Below are 24738 nucleotides of genomic sequence, written 5' to 3' on the forward strand. Positions count from 1 at the left end.
AAGTGAATACATTGAAACTGTTCCCCCAGCTGCCGCCCATTGTTCAGTGCCATACTGCGCCATGCTGAACTTGTAGATGTTGTCAATGCTGAATTGACCTTTTTTTTACCTCCTATGTAATTGCCCATGTTACCTTGTCGAAGTTCTTTTTAAAAAAAAGTCTATTGTGGGGATTCTTCTGGCTGAGTTTATGGAGGAAACCTACTTCTGTGATGGCACTAGATTCCCAGCACCTTGGGAACCCTCATTGAGCAATAGAAAAGTACACACAACTACATTATACATTACCGAAGCAGAATGTAGAACTAGACATAATATAAACCATAAACAATAAAAAAAACTAGAGATTGCACTAATGTTTAAACATTCTTAACAAGAATGAGTTCCAGCATTTGGGTAAACCATGCAGTTAGTCACTGCCCTTTTTGTTTCATTCGCCTCCCAAAACAACATTAACTTTTGTGCAATTTGTGTTTATTGAAGAACAAGACTCCTCTGAAACATTACTTAAGAGGAACAGCAGTGAGTGGAACAATCCTTCTACAGAGTGCTTTACAATGATGGGGTGTGATTAATGAGCAGGTTGAAAAAGGTGTAGGCACTGGTGGGGATCGTTGTGGTAGATTTGCCTATTTATGCTAAATAGGCCTCGCCTATGAGACCCCAGCACGATTTGCAAAACTAGTGGATTATTTTAAAATGTTCCTAAGTGAGTGGTAACCCCCGCCCCCACTTGCCCTTTCTTTTACTCTTTGCATGGAAGTAATTTTTGACTCTCCATGCTTTATATCTAGCAAACAGATCTTTAGGTTGCGACGCTCGTCCCCAAGGCCTCGGTGCACTCACAAGACATACCAACATGATGGGCTTTATTGTTGGAATCCTAGTTTCCGATAACGTTTTGGGCATCTACATTTTATTTCAGCACTTTCTGTGCAGTGTTGCTGGGGAGCCCCTTGGGTTTCCCTTTTTATTTTCTCCCGGGTTGCTTGCATTAATTTTCCAAAGGGCAGAAGGGTACTTTTTTTATCCTTTCTACAATTCCCATTGAGTTTCAGCACACCCAACCTTATGTGGAGTGCTGATTGGGTTACATAGTTCTCCTTTCTCCCTTGTTATGTAATGTTAGTTGCTTACCTTGCAGAACATGTTCTCATGAGTAGAGATACTTGTATCCTCCATTTTATATTGAGTTGAGTACAACCCACCTTATGTTGAATGCTAGGGGTTACTCCTTATCCCCTTTGGTTTATGGTCATAAGACCGAAAAAAAAAATCTCGGAAAAAAAGGCCGAAAAAAGATGATTTTTTTTTGTTTTTTATTCAAAATGGGGGGGGGGGGGTTCCCCAACCCCCTTTTTTTAATTTGTTGTTTTACAATTTTTTTAATCCCAGACCCCAAAATAAATATTTAATTAAAAAAAGAGATTCAACTTTTTTCGGTCTTTTTTTTTTTTTCAACCTTCTTGTTAGTTGAGATTTTTTTTTCGAGATTTTGTCCGACCACCATCCCCTTTCTCGCCGCTTCTGTAACATTTCTGTTGGTGACACGCTTACAATCATGGCTGGTCGCACAATTATACTGTACTGACTTTGTTTTTAATGTTTTTTCCCCTCGCAGACTGTTTTCACTTTTTTTTTTTTTTAATATATTTTTTTCTCTCTCCATGCTTGTCCTTTCTTGGGCTTTCTGCCTTCTGACGTCCTGAGGGGTAGGTCATTTGATTTGTCTTTGGCAGGACCCCTTTCTGTAGCCCGTTGAGGCTCGAGAGTTCCTGTGAGGATACGAAATTAGATGAGGCCAACTGTAGCCCCTTGTCTTGTGCCATGCCTGCATGGAACCAGTCTGAACTGGGGGAGGCTGGCAGGGAGGTCGGCGGGATAGCAAGGGGGGGGGTGGGGCGCGGATGGCTGTTCTAGAAAAAGACGCACCACCAATGTTGTGTTTGAATGTAGCATGTGTGCTGATTGGTTGGGTTCCTGGGTTAAAGGCCTGATCTGGAAGCTCAAGACAAGTCGACCACTGCAGCTGAATATGATTAACAAGAAAAGACTGTAGCTGACTCCAGAGACAGGCGATGCCTGCTGTGTAGCCGCTGCCTGTGCTGACCCCTTCTATGCGACCCAACAGCTGGTGTGACCATTCAGTCCTGAGAAGACCTACAATTCGAGACATCCCACCATGAGCAGTGACCCTCCTGGCCTGCAAACAGCCAATACCCTAGGCCTTGAGGCTGAGTAACGTCTTCCTGTGATCGAATCTCGCTGAAACGTTGCTGGACTCCTGTCGGTCCTCCAGAAGCAAGATTCCACTTATTGCCCTTCACCAGTGTGCTGGACCGACTACCGTTCCTAATCGGCTACCTTGAAAAGGGCTCCAAATCCAGAGCAGCGAGAAGCACCAAAGAATAATTTGTTGGAAGCCTTTTCTGTTGACTGCTGCAAGTTCCCATCCAGTGTTTCATCACCACAACCAAGAATCTAGAGATCGGGTCCTGTGCTGCTCCATCATGAAGCGTCTGCAAGCTCTTCACTGCTTGAGGTACTGTGCCTGAGGGTAATACTTAGTCTTGTTGCTCCTTTGTGGCTGTGGAGGCGATTTTGTGTAGTTAGGAGACTGCACATACATGTTTTCCAGGCCTATTCTGAAACCCATCTAGGCAGCCTTCTACATCCCTAAACCCGTTCTAACCTCTGCTCTTACTTTCAGGACTAGAAATCCTGACTTTCTTGCATCTGTGCCCACCAGTGTCCCCTTTCTGCTTCTGAACACTCCTTCCCCAGAATAGGGAAGGACTCCTAAAACCTGTGTAGAAAACAAGTGTTGCATAGTACTTACTTGCCATGTGTTAGTGCTGGAATGATTATCTCTTAAATAAAATGAGTTGCATTGCGAAGTTGATTACAAATGATTTGCTTTCTGCCATTTTGAAAAGTATACAAAGTTTGTCAGTTATTTTTTTAATTGTGTTCAACCATCTAGAAACTAACATAGTTGGTAGCTCTAGATTATGCCTGAAATTGTGTAACGGTGTACTACCAATGAGCTGTTGCTTACTTTAACTAGAATAGTGCCATTCTAAATTTTTAATCTTTTACTTATCTTTGAAGTGCATACTGCCATTCTGGAAAGTGATTCATAAATTATTGCTTGCCTTTGAATTGTGTTGCACAGATCTGAAAAGTATGATGGGTGTAACTATCATTCCTGAAAAGTGCTTACCTGTTAGGTTGGTAGTGTAATTGTATTATACCCGAAACAAACGTATACCAGTGGCCAGGTACTTGCCTATAACCTTGTTGGTTTAATTATATTTTTGAAACTGAATAAATAAGTTTACTACCAATAGGGTTTGCTTACCTTGAATTACATACTGTCATTCTAAAAGTCTAGTAATGTGGTTTTACTCCCCTTAAATAGCCTACTGACTGTGTAGTGTTACACACCTGCACCAAGGGCTGGCACGGGTCGGATTACAATGTATTTCTCCCCAATTGCTGCTGCTGTCCTCTGGACCAGGGTGGTGCCTTTACTGCTAACTGCTACGTCATGCTTGTTGCTCAGCAGGGATAACCCCCCCCCCCCCGCCCCCACCCCCAACGCCTCCATATTTTGTGCACCTAATTTTCTCATTTGACCGTGTTTGTGAATGCCCACAGGCACACTGATGTTGGTGGACGTAGGTACAAGTTTCACACATTGTCCTGCCAGCACATTTTAAAAACGTGAAAGCTGTTTTTGCTGTTACATTAATTGTGGATGCATGTGAAGCCCTGGTTGTTGAACCATGGTGCATATATAAATGTGTGCGTCGGCTCCATGCAATCATTCTCCAAGCCCAGATGGCTGCTAGTAAGAGGCTCCATGTGGACTTGTACATACAAACTCCTTAACGTGACATTTTCCACCCACTGCCTGTTCAATTCTGCTGATGAGTTGGGTGACATGCCTGGCTGGATTTTTACATCTTTTTGTTTCATTGTGGGGAGGTTGACTGGTTGAAGTCCGCCTTTGCCACTGCTTGCAGCCTTCAAGGGTAGGTGGAGTAGCTCAAATCATAGCTGGTGCTAGGATTGCACGGTTGTAGTACTGCTGGGCGTGTTTGTGTTATGGGGCTGAGTGACTTTTGTCTGTGGCTAGTTGCTTACAACTGAATTTTACGGTTTATAGTGAAAGGTTTGCATACAAAAGAATGGAATGCAATAGTTTCGATTGAAAAGGATCGAAGAAAATTAGAATGGACCTTTTTTTGAGGTCCCCCCAAAACCCCTGTTTTTTGGGGGAAAGCTATTTTTTTCTCCTATACGAAGGCAAAAGAGAATGCATTTAAAAAATGGCATTCAATTTTTTTTTTTTTCGGTCCTTTTGATTCGAAACTATTGCAGTTTGAGGCAATGTATTCGACCCTTTGACTGGACACCAAATTTTACACCTGGATTTTCCGTTCAAGAGCCATACCTACCTAACTAGTTCCAAGGGCCTCTTGCGCACTAACCTTACATTTATGCCTAAAGTGCTGAGTGTTCACTGCGCTCGTTGGACGTATTGTGGGCTCTCAAATATTACCATTCCTTTTCACACCTTGCAACTTTTTGTGGCGTTTGGACCCTCGGGCCAAGGAATGGCACTCGCCAAGCCTTCCATTTCCAGGTTGTTCGCTGCATTAATCTCCTGCCACTGGCAGGCCCAAAGCTCACTACCAGGGCAGTGGCTGTCACAGCTCTGATCTCTCTGGCACTCCAGGTTGGAGCACTTATTAACAAGTTCTACTGTATCGACAGAGTCTGCGGTAGTCCAAAGTTGCCCAATACATTCTGTTTGCATGAGGTTAGTTGGTCTCTATTGGTACCTTTTTATTAAACTGAGCTTGCCTCTGCCCTTTTCCTCATTATATACTGGTTTGTAATCTATTCACAGCGTGCATCTGACCGATCCAATGCTGGAGAAGGAATGAATTGCTTAGCTGTAAACACCTTCTCTAGCATTGGTGCCGTTGATTCACATGCGACCCGACCCTACCGCCTAACCCGCTGGCTCTTTGGCTCATATTGTCACTGGAGTTCGCTTATCAAAATCTGAAGTTGGGAGTGGAGCTGAGGGAGCCTTTCCAATTGGCTGACAACCTTATGACCCAAAATTGACAGTACTGGTGTCCATGAGTGAAGTTTGTTTAAATTTAAACTGTTAGTGAGGATTACCAGCCTAACGACAGAAGATTCACAGCATGTGAATCTATGAAAAGATACCTATGCTCGAACAGGAGTTGCAAGCAACTTATTGCTTTTGTGCCTCTTGCACAAGAATTCAACTGAGTGAATTTATGTAGTAAAGTATTTTCATTTTTTTCATTTCAAGCACCTAACAAATTTTGTGCAATAGCGAGTTATTAGAAGTGTACAGAGTAAGCATATTAGTTGAGTGGTAGGTGCGGTGGAGAACTGCTTGTGCAGATGTTAAGAATTGTATTGGCAGCCATAGCAATCGAGATAAGTAGTTGAAGCTTTTAGTAGTTATGATCACCGTTGGTAATTTTGCTTTAGGTTTTCTGTAAACTTGAGGGACTACATGGCATTTAAATATTTTTATGCAGCAGCCCTTCTGGGTGCTAATATAACTTGTGCATTGTATGGTAATTCTGGTTGCATGGTTTACATCCAACAATTCGCATGTTCTTGTCTCTTGCAGGTAGTTTGAATATGTCTGGCATAGCCCTGAGCAGACTTGCACAGGAGAGAAAAGCCTGGAGAAAAGATCACCCGTTTGTAAGTTGCCCTCCACTCTTCTGTCATTGTCTGGGATTTGGGTGCATTTTCACTGTCATAGCTCCATTTTAAATTGACTAGTTTGCTTAAGTGTCATCTAATGCATTTAAACAGGGATTTGTTGCAGTTCCCACGAAAAATCCAGATGGCACAATGAACTTGATGAACTGGGAGTGTGCGATTCCAGGCAAGAAAGGGGTGAGTTTGTTTTTAAAATCTCATGTCTAAAGTGTAATGGTGTTGGCTGATAACAATACTTGGTATGCATGCAAGTGTAAAGGCAACACCAATTTATTGTTTGGTTGTCCATTGTGGTTTTCAGACCTGCAGACTGAGTTATTTGTATTTATTTTGTTGCTTCAAGTAGCACTATTGTGTTTCTATAACCAAACCTAAACAGGCCAAACAAATGCATTAATATTGCAAATCCATTCATGAGTATATTTATTTTTCAATTGGCACTACTAGCTAAGGCCGTCTGCAATGAGAAATGGGCTGGTCAACATCTGCATGGTACATTGCCTAAAGATTGCCACAACATTCGGTTATGTTGCTGGCTCCATTGGCGTGTTGCCACAGTTTAACTGGCTATTTGTTTCACTTGTGGGGGAGCCTGAGGTTTGGTGGATCATGTTACTGCAGGTAATTTGATTTTCATGAGGCCATTGAACAGAACATGTTCAGTCCAGGCCCACCCCACCATCACAACCCACTAAACTAACTTAACTGGATTGGGGCAGGAGGCAGATCCACACCTTATTTTATTTGATGTTTGAGTCCCAGTTGCATGCTACTGATCTCTTGGTTTGTGTACATGAGTTGCTGTAGCGTCTGCCACCTAGAGGTGGACCAAGTGCTTTAAATGCACACCTGTTATGACTGCAATAGCTGTGGGTTGCCCTGCCCTCAAACCTAATGTCCACCCAAGCGAACACTCTGTATTTTACCTGATTTGTAGTTTATAAGTACACCCTGTGCTGTCTTGTAGCAGACTAGCAAACGTGCAGTGAGTAGTGGGCTGCCCTTACGACATTTGCAGTTTTAAATTACAGTTGCGAACACACACCCACCTTGCCAGGGTTAACTGTTGCCTGACACAATGGCTTTATTACCATTTTGGGGCATTTAGTTACTGATGAAACGTTGACCTCAAAAAGGGCAACTTTACACAGCATGTATCGCGAAAATGCACCATAACACATAGTAAAGCAATCCATTCCCTCTGCCCTCCTAGTCCCTATTATGTTGGCATGTGGTATAAATGACCTATAACATAAACTATCACTACCTGGAGTAGTCCTCTGGCAGCTCACAATAGTTGCATTAGTAAGGGATGCTCGGAGAGGCTCAGAGCTGTGATGTGAACTGCTGAGGGCTGTCTAAACTGTCTGTGACTAGAGGAGATGCCATCTTTACTCATTGGGCATACAGTACTGGGTATCTAAGGCAGCTGGTTCTGTGGTTTTGGCCTGCCATTGTCTCCCTGGTCTACTGGAGTGAGGTCCCTTTTCTCTGATCGAGGGGTGCTCTCTGGGTTAAGGGGGGTAGAAGGTTTTACCATTATGGACTAGCCTAGGGTTATATTCCTTTAGTATGTTGGCAGTCCATCCTATCCTCGAAAGCCTTTGGTAGGGCCCTGTGTGGGAAACTGGTGCCCTGAGTTACCATAGAACCGAGGCGTTCTCCTTCACTATATGCATTGTTGGTTCGGGAGATCTATCTGGGAGTTGGTGATATTAGTTTAAGTCTTGTTCTGTGGTGAAAAGACTTGGTTTTATGTAGTCTTCAGAATGTTAGATATTCGTTTGTGTTACATATTTCGCTCAGGGGGGGGGGGGGGGTGTTGGAGTTTTCACTGCCAGGTGTGAAAATGAGGATCCACTTAAAGTACAGTTTCGATTCCAGGCGAATGGCCTTGCTGAATCTGAGTGTTCCTGTTGGTTGGTAAATGGAGATTTTCTTTTGTAGGATTTCTGCTCCCTGGCCATGGATTGCTCTGTGCGTGCTGCACATGGTTTTAAATGTGATTGTTTGATAGGTAGCCATTGCAGCATTTTTAGCGCTTGGAAGATGTGGTTCCTTTGTGATAGTTCTGGCCGCTGGGTTCTGGATACGTTTCAGTTTTTCCTGTAGGTATTCCAAGGTATAGGCTGTTGGCGTAGTCTATTCTGGACATGAAGGAGACGATAGTGCCTTTTGTGGGTGAAGGAGAGGAATGGTAGCAGCCTTTTGATCATGTTTAGGCGGAAGAGTCATTGCTTGATTATAGCATGGTTCTAGCGTTGGCTCGTTGTCCATTAGGACTGCAATGTTTTTACTATTTTAGTTGGTGTGGGCGCTGTACCAATTTCTTTAGGCCATTCCCATTTCTTCCGATCTCGGTGAGGATGTCATGGCTGACACACTCCCTATTGGGAGGGATTGATTGAAGATGCTTGTGTGGTGTTCCTGCAGTGTGCCCTGTGTGAAGATTGATTTGTAGATATCTGGTGGGCAGGTTCCGAGCCAGCTTTTTTGCAGTTTTTTTTTTTTACCAGCATTAATGAGAAAATCTACTGATATTTGGGCTAACCTTTGGAGTGTTTGTAGCTCCAATGTTGGCAGGGTATTTAGTATTTTGGTCTGTTTAAGATTCGCTTAATGTCAGTGATTTTTTTTTTTGTGATCTGCAAAGTTTTTGAGAAGTTAGTGGTGTTACATCCAGGTGAGTTCCTTACTTCATTCATATTGCTAAACAGTTTTGGGTGCTGGTGGCTCTGTTAATCCGATTCTCCTCTAGTTCAGGCTGCTTGTTGGGTCTTTTCGACCTGAGGAAGGGCGTGAACCATCTTGCTACTGCAGATGCTGTCTCTTGTTTCCCCCATACAGTTCTGGATTGTCTGCTTTTTGTCCAGGCCTACTTGGTCCAGATTATCGGTTGGTGGTTTTGTGAGTTCCAATTGTACTATTAAGGTACTACATTTTTGATGGGTTTTTCCAGTTTCTTTTTTTCAGATTGTGTAAAGTTTTAGGGCTGTGTACCAGGGTTTTTGTTGGTATTTTTCTTGGTGTTTTATGAAGGTAGTAATGCAGTGGTTGTTCAGTATCTGTACTGGTGGTGATAGGTTTTTGTTGGAAAATATTACACAGAGCGTGTACAACTGTTGCTCCTTTTACCATTTGGCTTACTTTAAGAATTGCTTCATAGGTGATTTTTGAGTATGCATGCTGTTCAAACCATTAGATGCTCATACTTGATTGCCAATTTTGTGACGGATTCTATGAAGGTGGTATGTTAGGTCGGTGGTCTGTAGATCAATGTGAATGAGAGGCTCGTTTTGGAGTTCACTGTCAGGCGAAGGACGAGGCATTCACAGTTTCTGATTAGTGGGTCATCTGTTTATAATCTTGTAGATTTCATCTAACCAAGTTTCTGTGACAAAAATGTGTCCATTCCACCATCACAGAGTAGGTAGGTTATAGATCTCCGAGGCGTGTTTGAGCATTGATCTTTTGTTTTTATTAGGTTGCAGTGAATTGTAGTGGCATGTTTTGCGGTTATTGATTTTGTCTGGTGATGGTCTTGTAGGCCGGCTTTCTAGTTGGTCTTAGGTTGTGTGGTTTGTACAGTCGGGTCAGTTTAGTCAATGACCAAGTCGGCTAGATTAAGTGAGTTCCTGATTTCTTCCAGTTACTCTTCTGTATTTTGTTGTGATTGATGTGCATCCTGTGGTTTTGGTGATCTATGGAGTAAGCACATTGTTTTCTGTTATTTTTCTGTGCCGTCCTGGTGTTTTGCTGTGATGTCTGGCGCCTTAGGGTTGTTTTGGTTTGTCGTGAGATAAGGTGTTTGGTATAGTGATTGTTCTCTTCTGGGAGTTCTGTTTTCGGTTGTATATGTAGCACTGTTAGTGCCTCAATGTTGAGTTTGTGGCTTGGTGCAGTTACTTGTTTGATTAGTTCCTTCTGTTTCTTTTGCATCGTCCTGTTATGTGACAAGTTGCCGTCCTTTGCAGTGTAGGTTAAGAATTTGTGCTTGGTTTTGGTTCCTGGGCTCTAGCCCACTGCAACGGCTTCTGGTTTTTAAGGATTTGTCTTACGATTTAAGTTTCGGGACCTAGCAGTGAATGGAGTACACCTTAGGCTGGCCTTCTTAGATATAGGGGAAAAGGCCAAAATTGCAGGGCAAAGCGGTCTGTGAAACCATATCTAGATTTGACTTTCCTGGATAGTGGGAGGGGGGGGGGCCTAGAATTTCAGAATTGATAGACAAGTGTCACATCCGATTAACAGAAGCAGTGGGGGACCTGCCGCAGGATTGTGATGTTGGAGGGGGGGGGTGACCTGGGTGAAGGAGGTGATATGTAATAGGCTGCAGTGCTCTTTAAGTTGGGGACAGTAGTGATTGGTTCTCCCTGCTGCCACCCTGCAATTGTCTCAGACCGAAGTAATGTTGCACTGACTGTTGTGCCTGGCTTGAGTAGTTCCTCTGTCCCGGTGTCAATTCTGGGTCTGACTGCATGGTCTGTTGTGCCCCTTTTAGTCCATGCTCCCTCTGGCCAGGTATCCCATCCTAGGTGTGCATGCATTGAGGTGTTCCTCGTTGAGACCTTCTCCCTCCAGACAGGTATCCCAAGTCTTGTGTTGCTGCACTGACTGTTCCACCCTCCCCCCCTGGTTAATCAAATACTTCCACCCAGGTGCACACATTGGAACCAGAAGGAAAAGACTACTAAAACCGTGAGGGTTTTACCATCCCCAGTTCAACAATCATAACCAAAGTACCTCCAAAAGAAATAACAAAACCACATAGAATCCAAAAAAAAGACCATGCAATAAACAATCGGAACCACAAAGTTCCCACAACTAAATGCAAGCAGCAGCAAACGGCTAAACCTGAAAGACGAGGAAAAAACATTAATCAAGAGGACACCCACTCGAGGAACACAACCCAAACATCCCTCGCCACAAAGCCAGAACAGACAACAGAACCTACACCGCACATGAAGGGACCGGCCAGCATGATCCCACAACCCTGAAAAACTCTAACAACCCAGATGGCCCGAAGAGACATACAAATAACAGAGCAAAGTTAGATTACATTGCTTGCTACCTCTCCACATACGACATGAAAAGCAACAGTGCAACCATCCCAGTTTCCACTGTGGACAATGCCCCAACCAGAATAAGGGACAAGTTGGAATCCATTGAACTCTACACCAAAGACAGGAAAAACAGATGCCATGCAATCTACCACCTGGAACCAACCAATCCCACCATAAACCTTATAGATTTACTCGACTAGATTCTGACCAACAAAGAACCACTCCGCCTAACGGGTTCAACCGTGGGAAAACGCATCTGGAACGGAAACCCGACCAACACACCGGGTAGAACAAACAATACTAACTGCCTGACAGGAAAAAACAAACTACTTTGCAGCCACCTCAAAGTTGGATCCATGTCAAAACATTCAACAGAAATCCTTCACCTCCTAAGCGAAGGATGCAGACATGCCCTTACTCACAGAAACCTGGCTATTGGACAACTATAAAGCCATCGCAAACGAAGCAATACTCAAATATTAAACTAATGCACTCCAACAGAGAAAACCGAAGAGGAGGCGGAATTGTAATTATACACAAGACCCGTCTGAGCAGCTCAAACGATGGCAAACAACGCAAACTATGAATCCTCATCAAGCTAGAACTCGGACAAATCCAACATAGTATTCCTCCTGATTTACAGATCACCTTCCTACAACCCAAAATTTGCAACAAAACTAGCAGACTATTCTGCCATGCCATCAACCCACCACGACAATCTAGTCCTACTGGGAGATTATAGGGATAGTGTTACAGACACGCCTTGTCGACGTCCCCTTTTCGACTACGAAAAACAAAATGCAATACTCTGCAGTGACCACTGAGCAGATGCAACCATCAGAAATGCTTTTACGGTAAGTAATGCATTGTCATTTCAAGCAAATAATAAATGGATCCACCCAGGATTCTGGACATACCCTGGATGCAATTTTTGCAGTGAAGGACTAGGCACATACACACCACCTACACCAGTGGTATAGAGCAACCACTACTTAATACCATTCTACATTGCATCCCAAACCCACCTACCTGCCGGGAAATTGTAAGAACCTGGGACTAGAGGCCCTAACAAACCTTCTAGACTCAACCGCCCAAAGTGAAAGAACACAGCACTCCTGGATACAGCAAAAGGCTGAATGAACAATTGGATCCCCAAGGCCCTTGACCTTAGCCCCAGCCAAAACTTTCAAAGCAACACCAAAAAAGTAACTGCCAAATGGAAAAGAAATTGAGAGAATATACCTGACAAAATAAAATGCCAAAGACCACTCCAACTATACAAAGCAACAGTCCTAAAAGCAAAAAAAGCTCATACACCATAAGAATAGAATGAAAATGTTGGGGAATTTCCATTTTAGTGCTTAATCCCTCCCACCATAAAGACCCCCAGCTCTTTTGCTGGACTTCAGGACGGTTTAATTTTAACCCTGGAGTGAGCCTTTTTCCTCCCTCTCCCATGTGGAGTCGGACAAACTCCAGGCATATACTTTCTGAATGGTGACACACAGCACCCTTAGTGCAGTGTCGGAGAAATGCTTTAGATTGCTCAAAGTCTAAATATCTTTGCTTGTCTGAACTATTGTTCCCAAGAATAGTGCAGTGAAATTGACTTTACTTTTTTCGCTTTGTGGGTCCAGCACACACCATTGTATGTGGAGTGCTGGGGGGGGGGGGGTTACCAAGTAGCCCCATATCCTACATCCTCGTGTAACATTTGTTACCCTCACTACTTTGAATGGCTGGCATGCAGTGGTTTATTTTTCCTACTGCAGGCTGAACCTCTGCTGCAGTATAGCACCCATCGGTGCCCATTGTCTCAAAATGGCCCCGGTCTTCTTTTTTCACCGTTTCTTGTTTGTGGTCTTTCTTGGATTTTACTCTGTGTGCCAAGTCAGGTTTAAGCCCTTTGTTCATGTTACCTTTGGTGGGCTTCTGCACTGAAACCTGCCTCTGGCTCCAGTGTCTGGAAGGACCGGAAGTGAGGGAGGTGCTCGAAACTCCCCTGTCCTTTGTCTCCATGGTTACCTGAATGAACCCAGTGCTGATAGGCTGGGTGTCCTTGCAGTTATGTGAGTGACAGCTAGTCTGTGCATGAATGGGAGAAACCTGCTTAAAAGGTGAGGCTTATTGGACTGAAGACTGAGTTGCCCACTAGGAAGAACAACCCACCAAAGAAACCGTGAAAGCAGCTTGCTGCATCCTCCTGTGCCATTGAACTGCCTGGTGAAGCCCTGCTGCTGTGCTGAAACTCCCCTTTCTGATCGACAAGGGAAGCTCCAGAGACAACCCTGAGACTAACTTGACTGGAAGAACTCCGACCACCCCCTGATTTTCCACCCCACCTTCCCCTTCCTCCTCTTCATTAGCTGTAATTCTTTACTGCTGCTGGAACAGAGTACCAGGGGTCGAATCAGTAGAGTGCAACATCTGTAAACTGGTCAAAAGCTCCAGGAGTCTCCTGAGGACCCTTTCACAGTAGGATGGCTCGAGCCACCTCACCAGTGTTGTGCTGAACTGAACTGAAGGAATCCTAACCAGTTTCCAAGATCCTTGTGGTGCTCTTTACTGAGTGCTGAAACTGCTGATCCGAAGAACGCCAGTAGCTGCCGCCGACATTTGAATTGCTGTGCAGGAGTACTCTCCTCCCTCTTGTCCCCACGACTGAGGGCCAGGAACACAGGATCTGTATCACTGCAACCAGACAGAAGCCAGCTGGATCCTCTTCTAACCAAAGGTACTGTTCTGACTTTGGGGTGGGCACATTTGTCTGTAGTTCTGCACGTCTCACTTGAGACTTGCAGTAACTGCTTGTTAGAGTTTTTCAGCTCTAACTTTCACACATGTGACCCTACAATGATTTTTCTTGAACTAACTTTGCAAGACTTTTCCTATCTAAGAAGTGCCTCGGCTCATAGATTTTGCTCCAATTTACCTTGGTTGTCCTGGCTATCTGCAGACTCTTCTATTCCATTGACTTTGATTCTTGCAGTACCTAATAGGTGATACTTTTTTTTTATTAAACTAATGGCTGGGAAAGGTTTTTTAGATTTCATTGGAACATTTAAAGTACTCACATGCTTTGAGAACCTGTTAACCCTCTGCCAGCCTCAGAATTTACAAAGTGTACAAATGACATATAAATGCCATTACTGCCCTAGTTCGTGAAGTCCCGGGTGTAGGAAGTGTATATGAATCGTCTCTAAAGGGCATCTACTTGTTTTGCCTTGATTATGAGTATTTTGAAGTGTATTTTTTATTGTTGCACTTTGCCCTTTTTAAAGAATACTTATATTTTACTAGAAAACCTTGAGTGTTTGGATACTTGTATTGGTGAATTACAATGCTACAGCTCACATTGACCCCTTGTGGGGATATCTGGCTGCTAAGTCACTACTGACTTGTGTAGTGCAGACCTATACCAATAGATGGGTTACCCAATACCAAGAGGATAAGGGTTGTGTAGTCTCCCACAGGGTTACTACATACATTATTGCCTAACACCCACAAATTACCACATGCAAAACAGTTCCTGAAACTATCCTCTCATTCTACTTCCCAGCACTCCTTTTGTACAGCCACACGAGCGCCTGGAGACTGCCCCTGGGTGTTAGTGGTGCGCGGTACATTCAGCATCGGCATACACATCCAACCTGATTGGAGCTGGTAAACCGTTCCTATCTAAGAATAGCTGTACCATTCTGGCCAGAGCTTTAATTTTGTCCAAACTGGACTACTGCACCTCCCTGTACCTAGGCGCCAGTAAGTACATCATTAACTTCACTCTCCAGAATAATTCCCTTGGATCGGAATTGGGCATAGCTAGAAAAGAGCACCTCTCAGAGGTAAGGAGACAGAATAATTGGCTTTCCACCAACGACAAAATTCTGCTTAACTGCCTCGCTAACACACGTGCCTAAACATGCTACCTGATGGAGAGAATCAATAGAAAAACCTCCAGTCATCCTACCAGAACCGCAAACTGTCTAGTTGTACCTAGGTTCAAATTGACTAAAGCCGGAGGGAGCAGTTTCCCTGTCAAAGCTGCGCAGCTATGGAATCCCACGCCCCTGGGGACAGACAAACCTTTCCGAACTTCAGACATAACGTTATTAATTGGATTAGAGGAAATGACCACTAATGCACTCTAGCTACTGTCATTGTCTCCTGCACTACTCATTATTTTGTACTGCAAATGGATATTACAAAGCTTGTTATATATTGAACCTCAATTCTGTAACTATTGTAACGATGTACCGATTATTCTTATTGAATGCATTCTCCTTTCAAATAGCCTACTGACCATCCCCTTTCTGCAAATGTTTTTTTTTCTTGTATGCAATTGTAACCTTAAGCTGAAAGTATTCATGTATCAGCCCTCCGCTCTGTGACCGGATACCTCTGGGTCTGGCATGCATTACAAATAATAAATAAAACCAACATACATAACCTCACCTTTCCTACCTTGTCTGTCGCTGCTGGGGGCTTCCTGCTTCCCTAGCTGACACCATCAGGAGTTGTTTGTTGGAGCTGCCCTTTGCCGCAGGGGCTGCCTGGGCATATGGGATTCCCTTGGTGGTGGGTATAAGAGGGCTGCACTGCCAATCAGAGGCCGGGTTTGCAAGGGAGGAAGGAACCAGGAAGCCAACAGAGCCAACTGACTACTACAGCATCTGAAATGCCACTAAAACACGAATTTGGTTCCAAAACGAAAAATGTTTTGCTGGCCCCAAGAACAGTAGTCGGCCCAGTCATTGGCAAACGTTTGCTCCATCCTAGCACACCCTTATGCAGAACGGCTAGATAAATAACGCACCCCAGCAGTCCAATAAACCCAGCAGCTCCTCACCCTCCACAGCCCCATTGGGCAATTTCCCAATCCAACTACTCAAAGGAACACAAGCAGCCTTTAACATGATCAAAACGGCGACCTCCTGTGTGGGATGAACGCTTGCACAACATTTTGTGGTGAGGTAGTCCAAAGGATTATCCTTCCTGGGATGGCTACTTGGTCTGGATTTGGCACATCTCATTGGGTGCCCCTGCAGGCTTGCCAACCCACCCCAATCCTGCAAGTTAGTGGTGAGCCCTGCCACCTCCCCATCAGAAACTAATTATTTACTTGGGCCTCCTAATTGGCCATTATCCTTCTGGAAATATTTGAAAAGTGAGACATTTCCCCAAGTGTATTAAACCCCTTGTGCCTTGCCCTCTTATAAAGAAACCTATGGTCTATACAATGCAACACCACCCCCACGTCAAACTGCTGTGGATGGACCTTTCCTTATAAACATCCAAACAGTTTGCCTGAACTACTGCCCAAACAACTAAAACGTTTCCAAAAACCTTTTCTAGATTGCACTGTTCCAAATGGCTAGGTTATGGCGACTCGGCATTCTTTAAACATGCTGGTGGTATTGTTATATGCATTAATCTCCCACTGCCCCCTCCCGATCTGTGTCCAGATTGACTTTTACAAACTTTTCTGAAACTTTGAACCACGTCCCTAGGGCTGGGCATTGGTTGCCATTGACTAATCTAAAGCTGCTTAATTAGGAGTGCTATGAAGGTGAATGGATATTTGAGGGATTAGGCATCGGGAATATTATCACCCGGATCTAGGGAGCCCTTGGTGGGAAACACTCTTGCTCATTGTGAATGCTTTTGTGCCATAGTTCTTTAAACTATTTGTATTAATTTTATTTCAACAACCAACACAAACCTTACAGCGTTAATAACAATATTAATACACATCATTTTGTCTTATCCACTGTTTCACCCCTTTCCCCCCCCTCCCCTCAAGCCTACTTTCCTTTCCTTCCTGTACTGTTTCTTAATCATGTGGTAGGGTTTCTGTATCGATTACTCCTGGTGGGTCCTGGTCACTAGCCCCGTCATTTGTGGGCCCAAATAATTCTGCAATTAGTTCTTTCCAGGCCTTGAAGGTTCCTGATACTGTTGAGCACGCTCCCACATCCCATCACTCATTGGGGTCCCCACTTCCCAGTCATGTCTAAGTTGTACCACTTCCCTCCCCACCTTGGTCATCACCAGCTCATATAGTCCCAATATTTCGTGCCCCCCCCCCCCCCTGCTATGTCGTATATTGTGTCTATGGCGGTATCAGGTTCACTCGATAGTTTGTCTTCCGACCATGTCTTTGATCCGCTGCACCACCCTATGATATGTAATATACTGTCCTGCATGTACCCCTGTTTCTTCCACCAACACCTCAAAGTCCCTTATATTCCCTTCTTGCCATATGTCTCCCAAAGTCGCTATCCCCGCAGACTTCCAGTGCCTCCTGATCATTAATCTGAGTTGTAGTTCTTTTTCCCGCAAAAGCTACCAGTGGCACCTGCAGGGAGCATGGATAAGGGCCCTCAATTTTACAAGCTCTTCGCCATATCTCCCAGCCAAGTACCATTATACTCGGGCGTCCCTCCAAGTCTACTTTGGGTAACCACATCATCTCTTTAAGGAAGAACAGGGCACAATTTTGCTGGAACAACCTAGTTTACGAGGTCTGCTCTTCAGAAAGCCATTTAGCTATGTACTGGAGTTGGCTTGATATATAATAGATCTCATAATTTGCTAGTTTGCAAAACTCGTAAGAGAAGGGAGGCATCATTTTCCAAAGGGCATCCTGTTCCTTGTACCCTGCCGGAGGAATTCCATGCATATACTGCTCAATTTAGCAAAGAATCGCTTGGGTATCAAGTATGGGATATTCACAAAGTAATGGAACAGTCTTGGCAGGACCACCATTTTAAGCATTGCACCTCTGCCCATCATCGCCAGGGGGAGTTTCACCCAAAAGCTCATACTATTTTCTATGTTCCGTACAGCCTTCTCAGTATTGTGCCGGTGCTCTGCTTCTACTGTATGATATGGCTAGTCCAGGTATCGAAACGTGTTGACCTCCATGGTATCTGGAGGATCAGTAATTGCTCTAGTGGGATTCCTTTATACCTTCCCAATGGAAGCACACAAGAATTTTTGGGGCTCACTGCTATACCGGAGAGCCCTGCAAATTGGTCCAGCTCTTCCAGGACATACTGTAGATTTTCTTCCGGGTAGCGCAGGTGCAGCAACATGTCATCAACATATAAGTAAATTAAATGTGATTCTCCTTTAATGACGATGCCTATTGTGTCATATTGCTGCCTCAAATATATCGCCAAAGGTTGTAAGGCCAGGATATACAGCATGGGGCACCACGGGCAACCCTGGTGCCTCTACCAAGCTGTCACCTCTCTGATATAACTAACCCTGTCTTCACTCTGGCCAGCGGTTCACTATATAGCAATTTGGCCCATCTCATATACCCCAGCCCTATTCCATATTTTGTCAAGGCAGCAATCAACCATGGCCATTTGACCGAGTTAAAGGCCTTAATTGCATCCAGCGACTCAATTGCCATTTCATTTCTCTTGGTTAGCATATTCAATGACTCGACATGACTCGATGGAGTCGCCGAAGATTGTTGGATATGTTCTTATCGGGGACATAACCAGTTTGATCGGGATGTATTAGTTTAGTAATGACTCTCCTCATTCTGGTTGCCAGGACAGCTGTCAGTATTTTGCTGTCCTGATTCAGCATCAAAGGGGATCTGTAGGATCCGCATTCACCACAAGACTTATTGGGTTTCGGGAGCGGTACAATTATCGCTTCTCTCAAGGATTCTGGTAACTTTCCGACTTCGTATGATTCGTTGAGCATTTCCAGGAGTGGTGGGAGGGCCTCATTTTTATACATCTTGTAGAATTCACTGGGGAGTCCATCGGCCCCCGGGGTCTTACAAGTGGGCAGCTGACTCATCACGTGTTCCAGTTCCTCTAGTGATTGGCGCGTCTATCTCCTCTCGTTCTTCAGCGCTGATCTGCGGCAATCCTATATCCTCTAAAATTTCGCTTATTGCATTACTGTCATTTCCCCTCCACGTCCCTATACAGGGCATGGTAATAGTTTGCATATGTCTAGATTCGCTTCCTCCTGGGTATCTGCTATACTCCCATTTTTCTTACGCTATCGTCCTGATTACTGATCTGGGAGTCTCCTTTTTGTATAACCATTCCAGAACTCTTCCTGGTTTATTCCCCCCCCCCCCCCCCCGCATGCTGTCTCTATTTTTTATAGTTTAGATTGCACAGCCTTTCCCAATATTCCACGCATTTCTGTTGTAACCAAAGTATTGCTTCATTATCATCTTTGGTGCCACCTCCCCCTTTCAACACTTCTTCCAGCTCCCTTTCCGCTTCTTGTAAGTCTGCTACGATCCCTCTTTGTAGCCCCTTGGACTTGGCTATTGCTATCCCTCTCACTACTACTTTAAAGGCCTCCCAGAGAACCCCCGCCGACTTCACACTACCCGCATTGATCTCGAAGCTTATTTCCTCCCTCATGTCTTCTCTGAAAATGTTGTCCTTTAGCGCTTCCGCTCTGAGACGCCATGTCGGTATTTTCGCTCTCGGAAGTCAATACTGCCATGTCAGCAAAATCAGCGAATGGTCCAATAGAACCCTCGCCTTGTATTCTATTTGTGCTATCTGTCATCAGCGCATGTGACAAACAGTCTAATCTAGTGTGTAGATTCTGGGGGGCTGAATAATGTGAATATTGGCAATCTTGCGGATAGTGTGTTCTCCATGCGTCCTCCAACCCGAAGTCTGTTATCAAGGACTTCAGTATCCTAGCTGCTGGGGTCGGTCTATCTATTTTGGAGTTGGATCTGTCTATCCTTGGGTCTATTATGCAATTAAAATCTCCCCCAAATCGCCGCCTCTCCCAGGCTCGCGCCGAGTTTACTATATAGGGTTCTGAAGTATGCCGCCGTATCTTGATTCGGGGCATAGGTGCTAATCACACATCTCCTTGTCTTCCACCAATCCCTTTAATATTACCATCCTCCTGTCTGCCTCTACCGTAGATTGCAGTAGTTGAAACAGTACGTGCGGTGCCACCCAGGTGATTACCCATCTAGCATACGCAGAGTATGTTGCCCCACCACAGTCCTTCGCCACTTCTTCCGGACCAACTCCAATTTATCTTTGGTCAGGTGTGTCTCTTGCAACAAGGATGTCTACTTTCTGCCTGCGCAAATGCATCATAACCTTATTTCTTAAGTAGCTATTTAGCCCTCTCACATTCCAGGTTACTACTTTAAGGTCTCCATAGCATATTCGGGTTTCACCTCCTTCCCCAGGTACCCTCCAGTTCCATCGACTCTCAGATATTCCCTTATTTTATGTAGGCTTGTTCCCCAATACAAACATCTCTCAACTGCTAACTCTCCCTCAACTCCCTGCCCTCTCCCCCCTCCTCCCTTCCCAGCCCCATCACACTCCCCAACTCTTCCCCAACTTCCCCTTGCCCTCCTTCCCTCCCTAGTCTCCCTTAACACAAAACACATCAAACACCCTAGCCCCCGCCCCTATTCTCCCTTCCCTGCCCCAACAGTGCCCCCCCCAACTGTTGCCCAGCTCCATCCCTGGATCGTGGGCACCCCCGCATCTAGCCCTTTCTGGCAATAGCCTGTACTCGCAGCTCAGCAGGGTAAAGTTGCCCTAATGGCTGTCTTAATACTACTTCTCATGAGGGGGGGTTTGTAGGGTGCCTTCGTCCTGCTGCTCCTATTAGTTTCAAATTCACCACGCCCAATGCTACCCAATTTACTCATGTGCTTTATGCTCTATATTCTAGTCCAACAAATTCAAAAGTATCACAATGCATTTTCGGCATTAGCCGTCCGTTCCCTGCCACTGTTCTCTATCATAGTCTCTACTGGGATACCCCCATGTATCGTTTCATTATGCATGAAATATCCCCATCACTTATTGTGCTTCTCGTGGGCCTGCTCCGCCTCTCGTTTCGAGCAGCCCTGTAAGTCCAACCATGCCGCTGCTTCCTCTGGGGTATCGAAGAACACTGCTTTTATGCTAGACTTTTAACTTCGCGGGGTACAAAAGCATATATTTGATTCCTGCCGTGTGTAGTCTTCTCTTGATCGCCACATAGTTGTAACGCTGTCCCTGCACTAGCATTGTATAGTCAGGATACGCCGTGACGGTCGCCGATGCCCTCTCTATTCCACCTTTACAAAAGTACTCCAAGATCTTCTCCCTGTCATTGTAGTTCAGAATCTTTGCAATTATTGCTCGAGGGGGAGGGGAGCCCTGGGCCGTGGTTTCCTCGTCAGGGCCCTATGTACTCACTCCACTGTAAATCATTGTGAAAGTTTGTCGACCCCCTATTTCTTGCAGGATCATGTTCTCCACATAATCCGTGGGGTCCTGGACTACTTCCCCCTCCAGCAGGCCGACCACGCGGATGTTCTGTCTCGTCCTTCCTTCAGCTTCCTCCGCCCGGTTCTCGAGGTTAGCCACCTGCTGCTTTAGTATGTGGACCTCCTTTGCATTACTGGTGCTGCTTTGTTAGTTTTCACCGCACTTTCAAGACTGCTCGTTCTGCCAGCGCCCTGACTTCTTGTCGCAGCAGGGTGACCTCTATGCCCACCATCTATTTTGGCCTCCAGGGAAGTTCGTAGGTCCACCATTGTTATCCCCCAAAAGGTTTTCAACTCAGTGATAGCCGTTGGGATCAAGTGTTTTATTTGTTTGTTTTTTTTCTTGCTGGAGTGTCTTCCACTGATGCAGTTGCAGCACTTTGTGCTGCTGCAGTAGGAGTCTGCTTTGTCTTAGTGAAGGTGTCCGTCGTGGGTTGCTTACTCTTGGCCTTGGCTCCTTTCACCAACATCCTGCGATTCTGTCTGGTCTTGGCTTATTCGTAGTGTGCCAGTTCAGTCTCCTCGTTCTGCCGTGACACCACGAGAACAATCCAGGCCTGTGGGCGTTACCCTCGAAGGGCTGCAATGTGTTCATGTGTGTCCAGATGTATTTTCAAGTGGATTGTGTTCTCCCATGTCTACGGCCATATCTATTACTTCCTATGGGCCTCTCCTGACTACCGGCAGGGCCATCAGTATTCTGGACACGCTAAGTTCTGCATACTCGTGTAAACGGTCCCACAGGTCCCACAAGTGATTTGGTTCAACCCCCCCGCCCCCACATGTCATGTTCCCCAGCCGTGAGTCAATGGCCAGCGCATTCGTTCCCTAGGGCCATTAGATGCACTTCTAACTTTACCTCTGTTGCGCCTCGAGGTTCATGTGGTACGTGGCTCCATGTGCCGGTTTACTCTACAGAGCATCACTGCCAGGGTAGCCACTTAGGCATATGTCTCCAGCAGAGCGGGAAGATCTTTCTTCTTCCCTGGCATCTAGCACCCTTGTTCTTTGGGCACCATAGTAGGGTTCAGTTCGTGCAGGGTGCTTATTTGACGGACCAAGTGGCTGGAAGCCGTCACATTCAGTGTCTCGCCTCAGGTTCCATCCGTAATTATGGGTGAAAATGTATTCAGTGAGCCGCGCTAGCTCCTCTCCCTCAGCGCGGCTCCTATGCTGCTGTTTGTGTGTAATGTCGCTGTACCCCTCATCGGCTCTGCGGTCGCCTTGAGCGTGCTGCCCGTGTCTGAGGGTTTACCATTTAATGTGGCTACAAGTTCACAAGGCGCAGCAGGTGCTGCATCCGCCGCACGGGTCAATCCGCAAATTGCTTTCGTGCACAATGGCCAGGAGCCGTTTCCTTCAGTGTCTTGCCTCTGTGTGTAACTGCAGGCAAGGATGTATCCAGCAAGTCGCGCTGGCTCTCCCTCACACCGCGGCTCCTCTGTTGCCATTCGTATGAAGCGGCACTGTACTTTTCTTCAGCTCTGCGCTCGCCAGGAGCTTTCCATCCGTATCTGGATGCTCACCGTCTATTGTAACAAAGTTCTCAGTCGCGGCTACTGTATCCGCCGCACTGTTCGATCCACCGCGCATGGTCCTATATTCATCTGCAATGTAACTCGGCAGTGGGGTCTTTAAACGCACGCTGCTCAGAGTATTGAAATCGATCAGGCACCAAGGAGTGGCGCTGTGCGCTTGTGTCGGAGGCCAGTCTCCCTCTCAATCTCCACAGTGCGGCTCGGTTGCTTCTATGGTCGCAGGTTCGGTCCCTTTGTCTGCCATTTTGTGTGCCTTTGTTCCCACAGAGCCACAGCCCAATTCTCCTTGTTTCCTCATCCGATCACCATGCCTCATTCAGTTATTGTGGGGCACCTCTTCCGACGTCTTTAGTCATTTATGGAGTATGTGGGCCATTTTTTGGCATGCATCAACGTCGGATCATCAGGAGCAGCTTCAGTAAGGCATGTCCTACACCATGGCCACGCCCCCTTTTGTGCCGTAGTTAACAACCTGTTCCTAAACTACATAAATGCCCCACTCTTGTAATGGATAGCCTGCAACACACTACGCATGACTCTAGCATAGGAGAGCCTTTATTAACTTAACCAAGTGCTACTATTGGCTCCCCTGGCCAACTGGTGCTTTACAAACTAGCACGTGTCACTGCCAGTGATTGAGAATGTTAAAGGAGATTTGAGTCATCGGTACACATTAGACCGCATGGAGCATACATAATGGCTAAAAATGTTGTTTGGGTCTCTTGTGCAAGTTGGATTTGCAGTGTACCCGCTACTGGTTCCCCAATGGCGGCGTCTGCCTACTGGGTTATGCCCGACACCTAGAAGCTAGTTTAAGCTACTGCTCAGCAAATTATCCATTTGATCCCTATATTACATTGAGACTGAATGCAGATATGTTCTTGACTGCAGGCCCCAGGTCTGCTACTTCAGACGTACTATGAACATGCTGGTTTTAGCCCCTGATCCTGCAATGTTCAAATATGCTGTTGGCTATAAATTTCAGACATAAGTATACAACCTAATTTTTCTTTGGCTGCAACTGTGGAGTTAAAGGTTTGAGGCACTAGGCCTAGATGTATAAGCTGTCGAGATCAAATCTGTGGCTTGCTTAAACCCCTGCAGCGCCTAGTGCAGTGGCCGGCTACCGTTTGGATCGCCAGATTTAGACATAGGTCCATAGTAAAGTAGGATGGGGGTCTTAGTCCAAAGTCTCTGGAGAGCTGAAGATTGCATGCCCCTGGCATAGTGCTTGCTTTCGCAAGCACCATTTTACTCCATTGCTTGTGACACATTGCATGCGAGACTGGCACACTATCTTCTGTACTTGTGTTAGTGATGCCTGAAAGCATGTTTAATGCTACATTTCAATGAACATATCACAGGAAATGGATGGATTGTTTGAGCCAGAGGGTGGCATGAAAAGCAGGCAAAGCCAAATATGCCCATCAGGGGGTAGTGGTAGTAGTGAGACAGAATATTATACCGAGCTTATTGGCACAGGGCTCTTTTGGATAGTTCAGTGGCTCCCGTTTTAGGTCTAAATGTCTTCATTCAGAAAACACTAACTTTCCGATACTTGGCACTTGCCAGCTAATTACCAGATATGCACTGCTGCAGATTGAACTGATTTCATGCATGGGAAGGTGACCTGCATTAAAATGCCGAACTGTTGGCTTGTGTAATGCTGGTTTATTTTAGCATTGCTTTATTTAATTTGGTGGTACTACTGCAGCTTTTTGTTGAATCGTGATTTAATTCAGATGCAGGCAAACGGTGCTTAATGTTAGACAAATTGAGTCCTTGGTTAAAGAACTCTAAGAGATGCCTTTAAATGTGTTGCATTAATTGAATCATTGCAGTCTTCACGAGTGTAATTCACAATGCATGCAGATGCTCGTGTAAATGTATCTGAGGACATGCCCTTAATCTAATTCTGTTGCTGTAGTTGATCGTCCCTGTCCCACTGAAAGCCAGGGCCATTCTCGCTGGCTTAACCACCTAGCATTCTCCCTCTGGCTACAATATACACTATTGTACAGTTATGGATATACAACCAGTGTTCATTAACTGTTTGTTTTACCTTTGT

At 45.3% G+C, this 24738-nt stretch overlaps 1 protein-coding gene across 4 annotated transcripts in view; it reads left to right on the forward strand.

Annotated features, from left to right (window-relative positions):
* The window catches only part of UBE2I (ubiquitin conjugating enzyme E2 I), a 271849-nt gene that overhangs the window by 86553 nt on the left and 160558 nt on the right, over positions 1-24738 (forward strand). For all 4 annotated transcript variants that reach the window (XM_069647196.1, XM_069647198.1, XM_069647197.1 and 1 more), the window contains 2 exons: positions 5687-5763; positions 5878-5961. In XM_069647196.1, the coding sequence (XP_069503297.1) occupies positions 5698-5763; positions 5878-5961 (150 nt within the window). In that variant the 5' untranslated portion in view covers positions 5687-5697. The remainder of the gene's footprint in view (positions 1-5686; positions 5764-5877; positions 5962-24738) is intronic.

Source organism: Ambystoma mexicanum, chromosome 2q (genome assembly GCF_040938575.1).
Source record: "Ambystoma mexicanum isolate Mex_15411 chromosome 2q, UKY_AmexF1_1, whole genome shotgun sequence".
Taxonomy (NCBI): Eukaryota; Metazoa; Chordata; class Amphibia; order Caudata; family Ambystomatidae; genus Ambystoma; species Ambystoma mexicanum.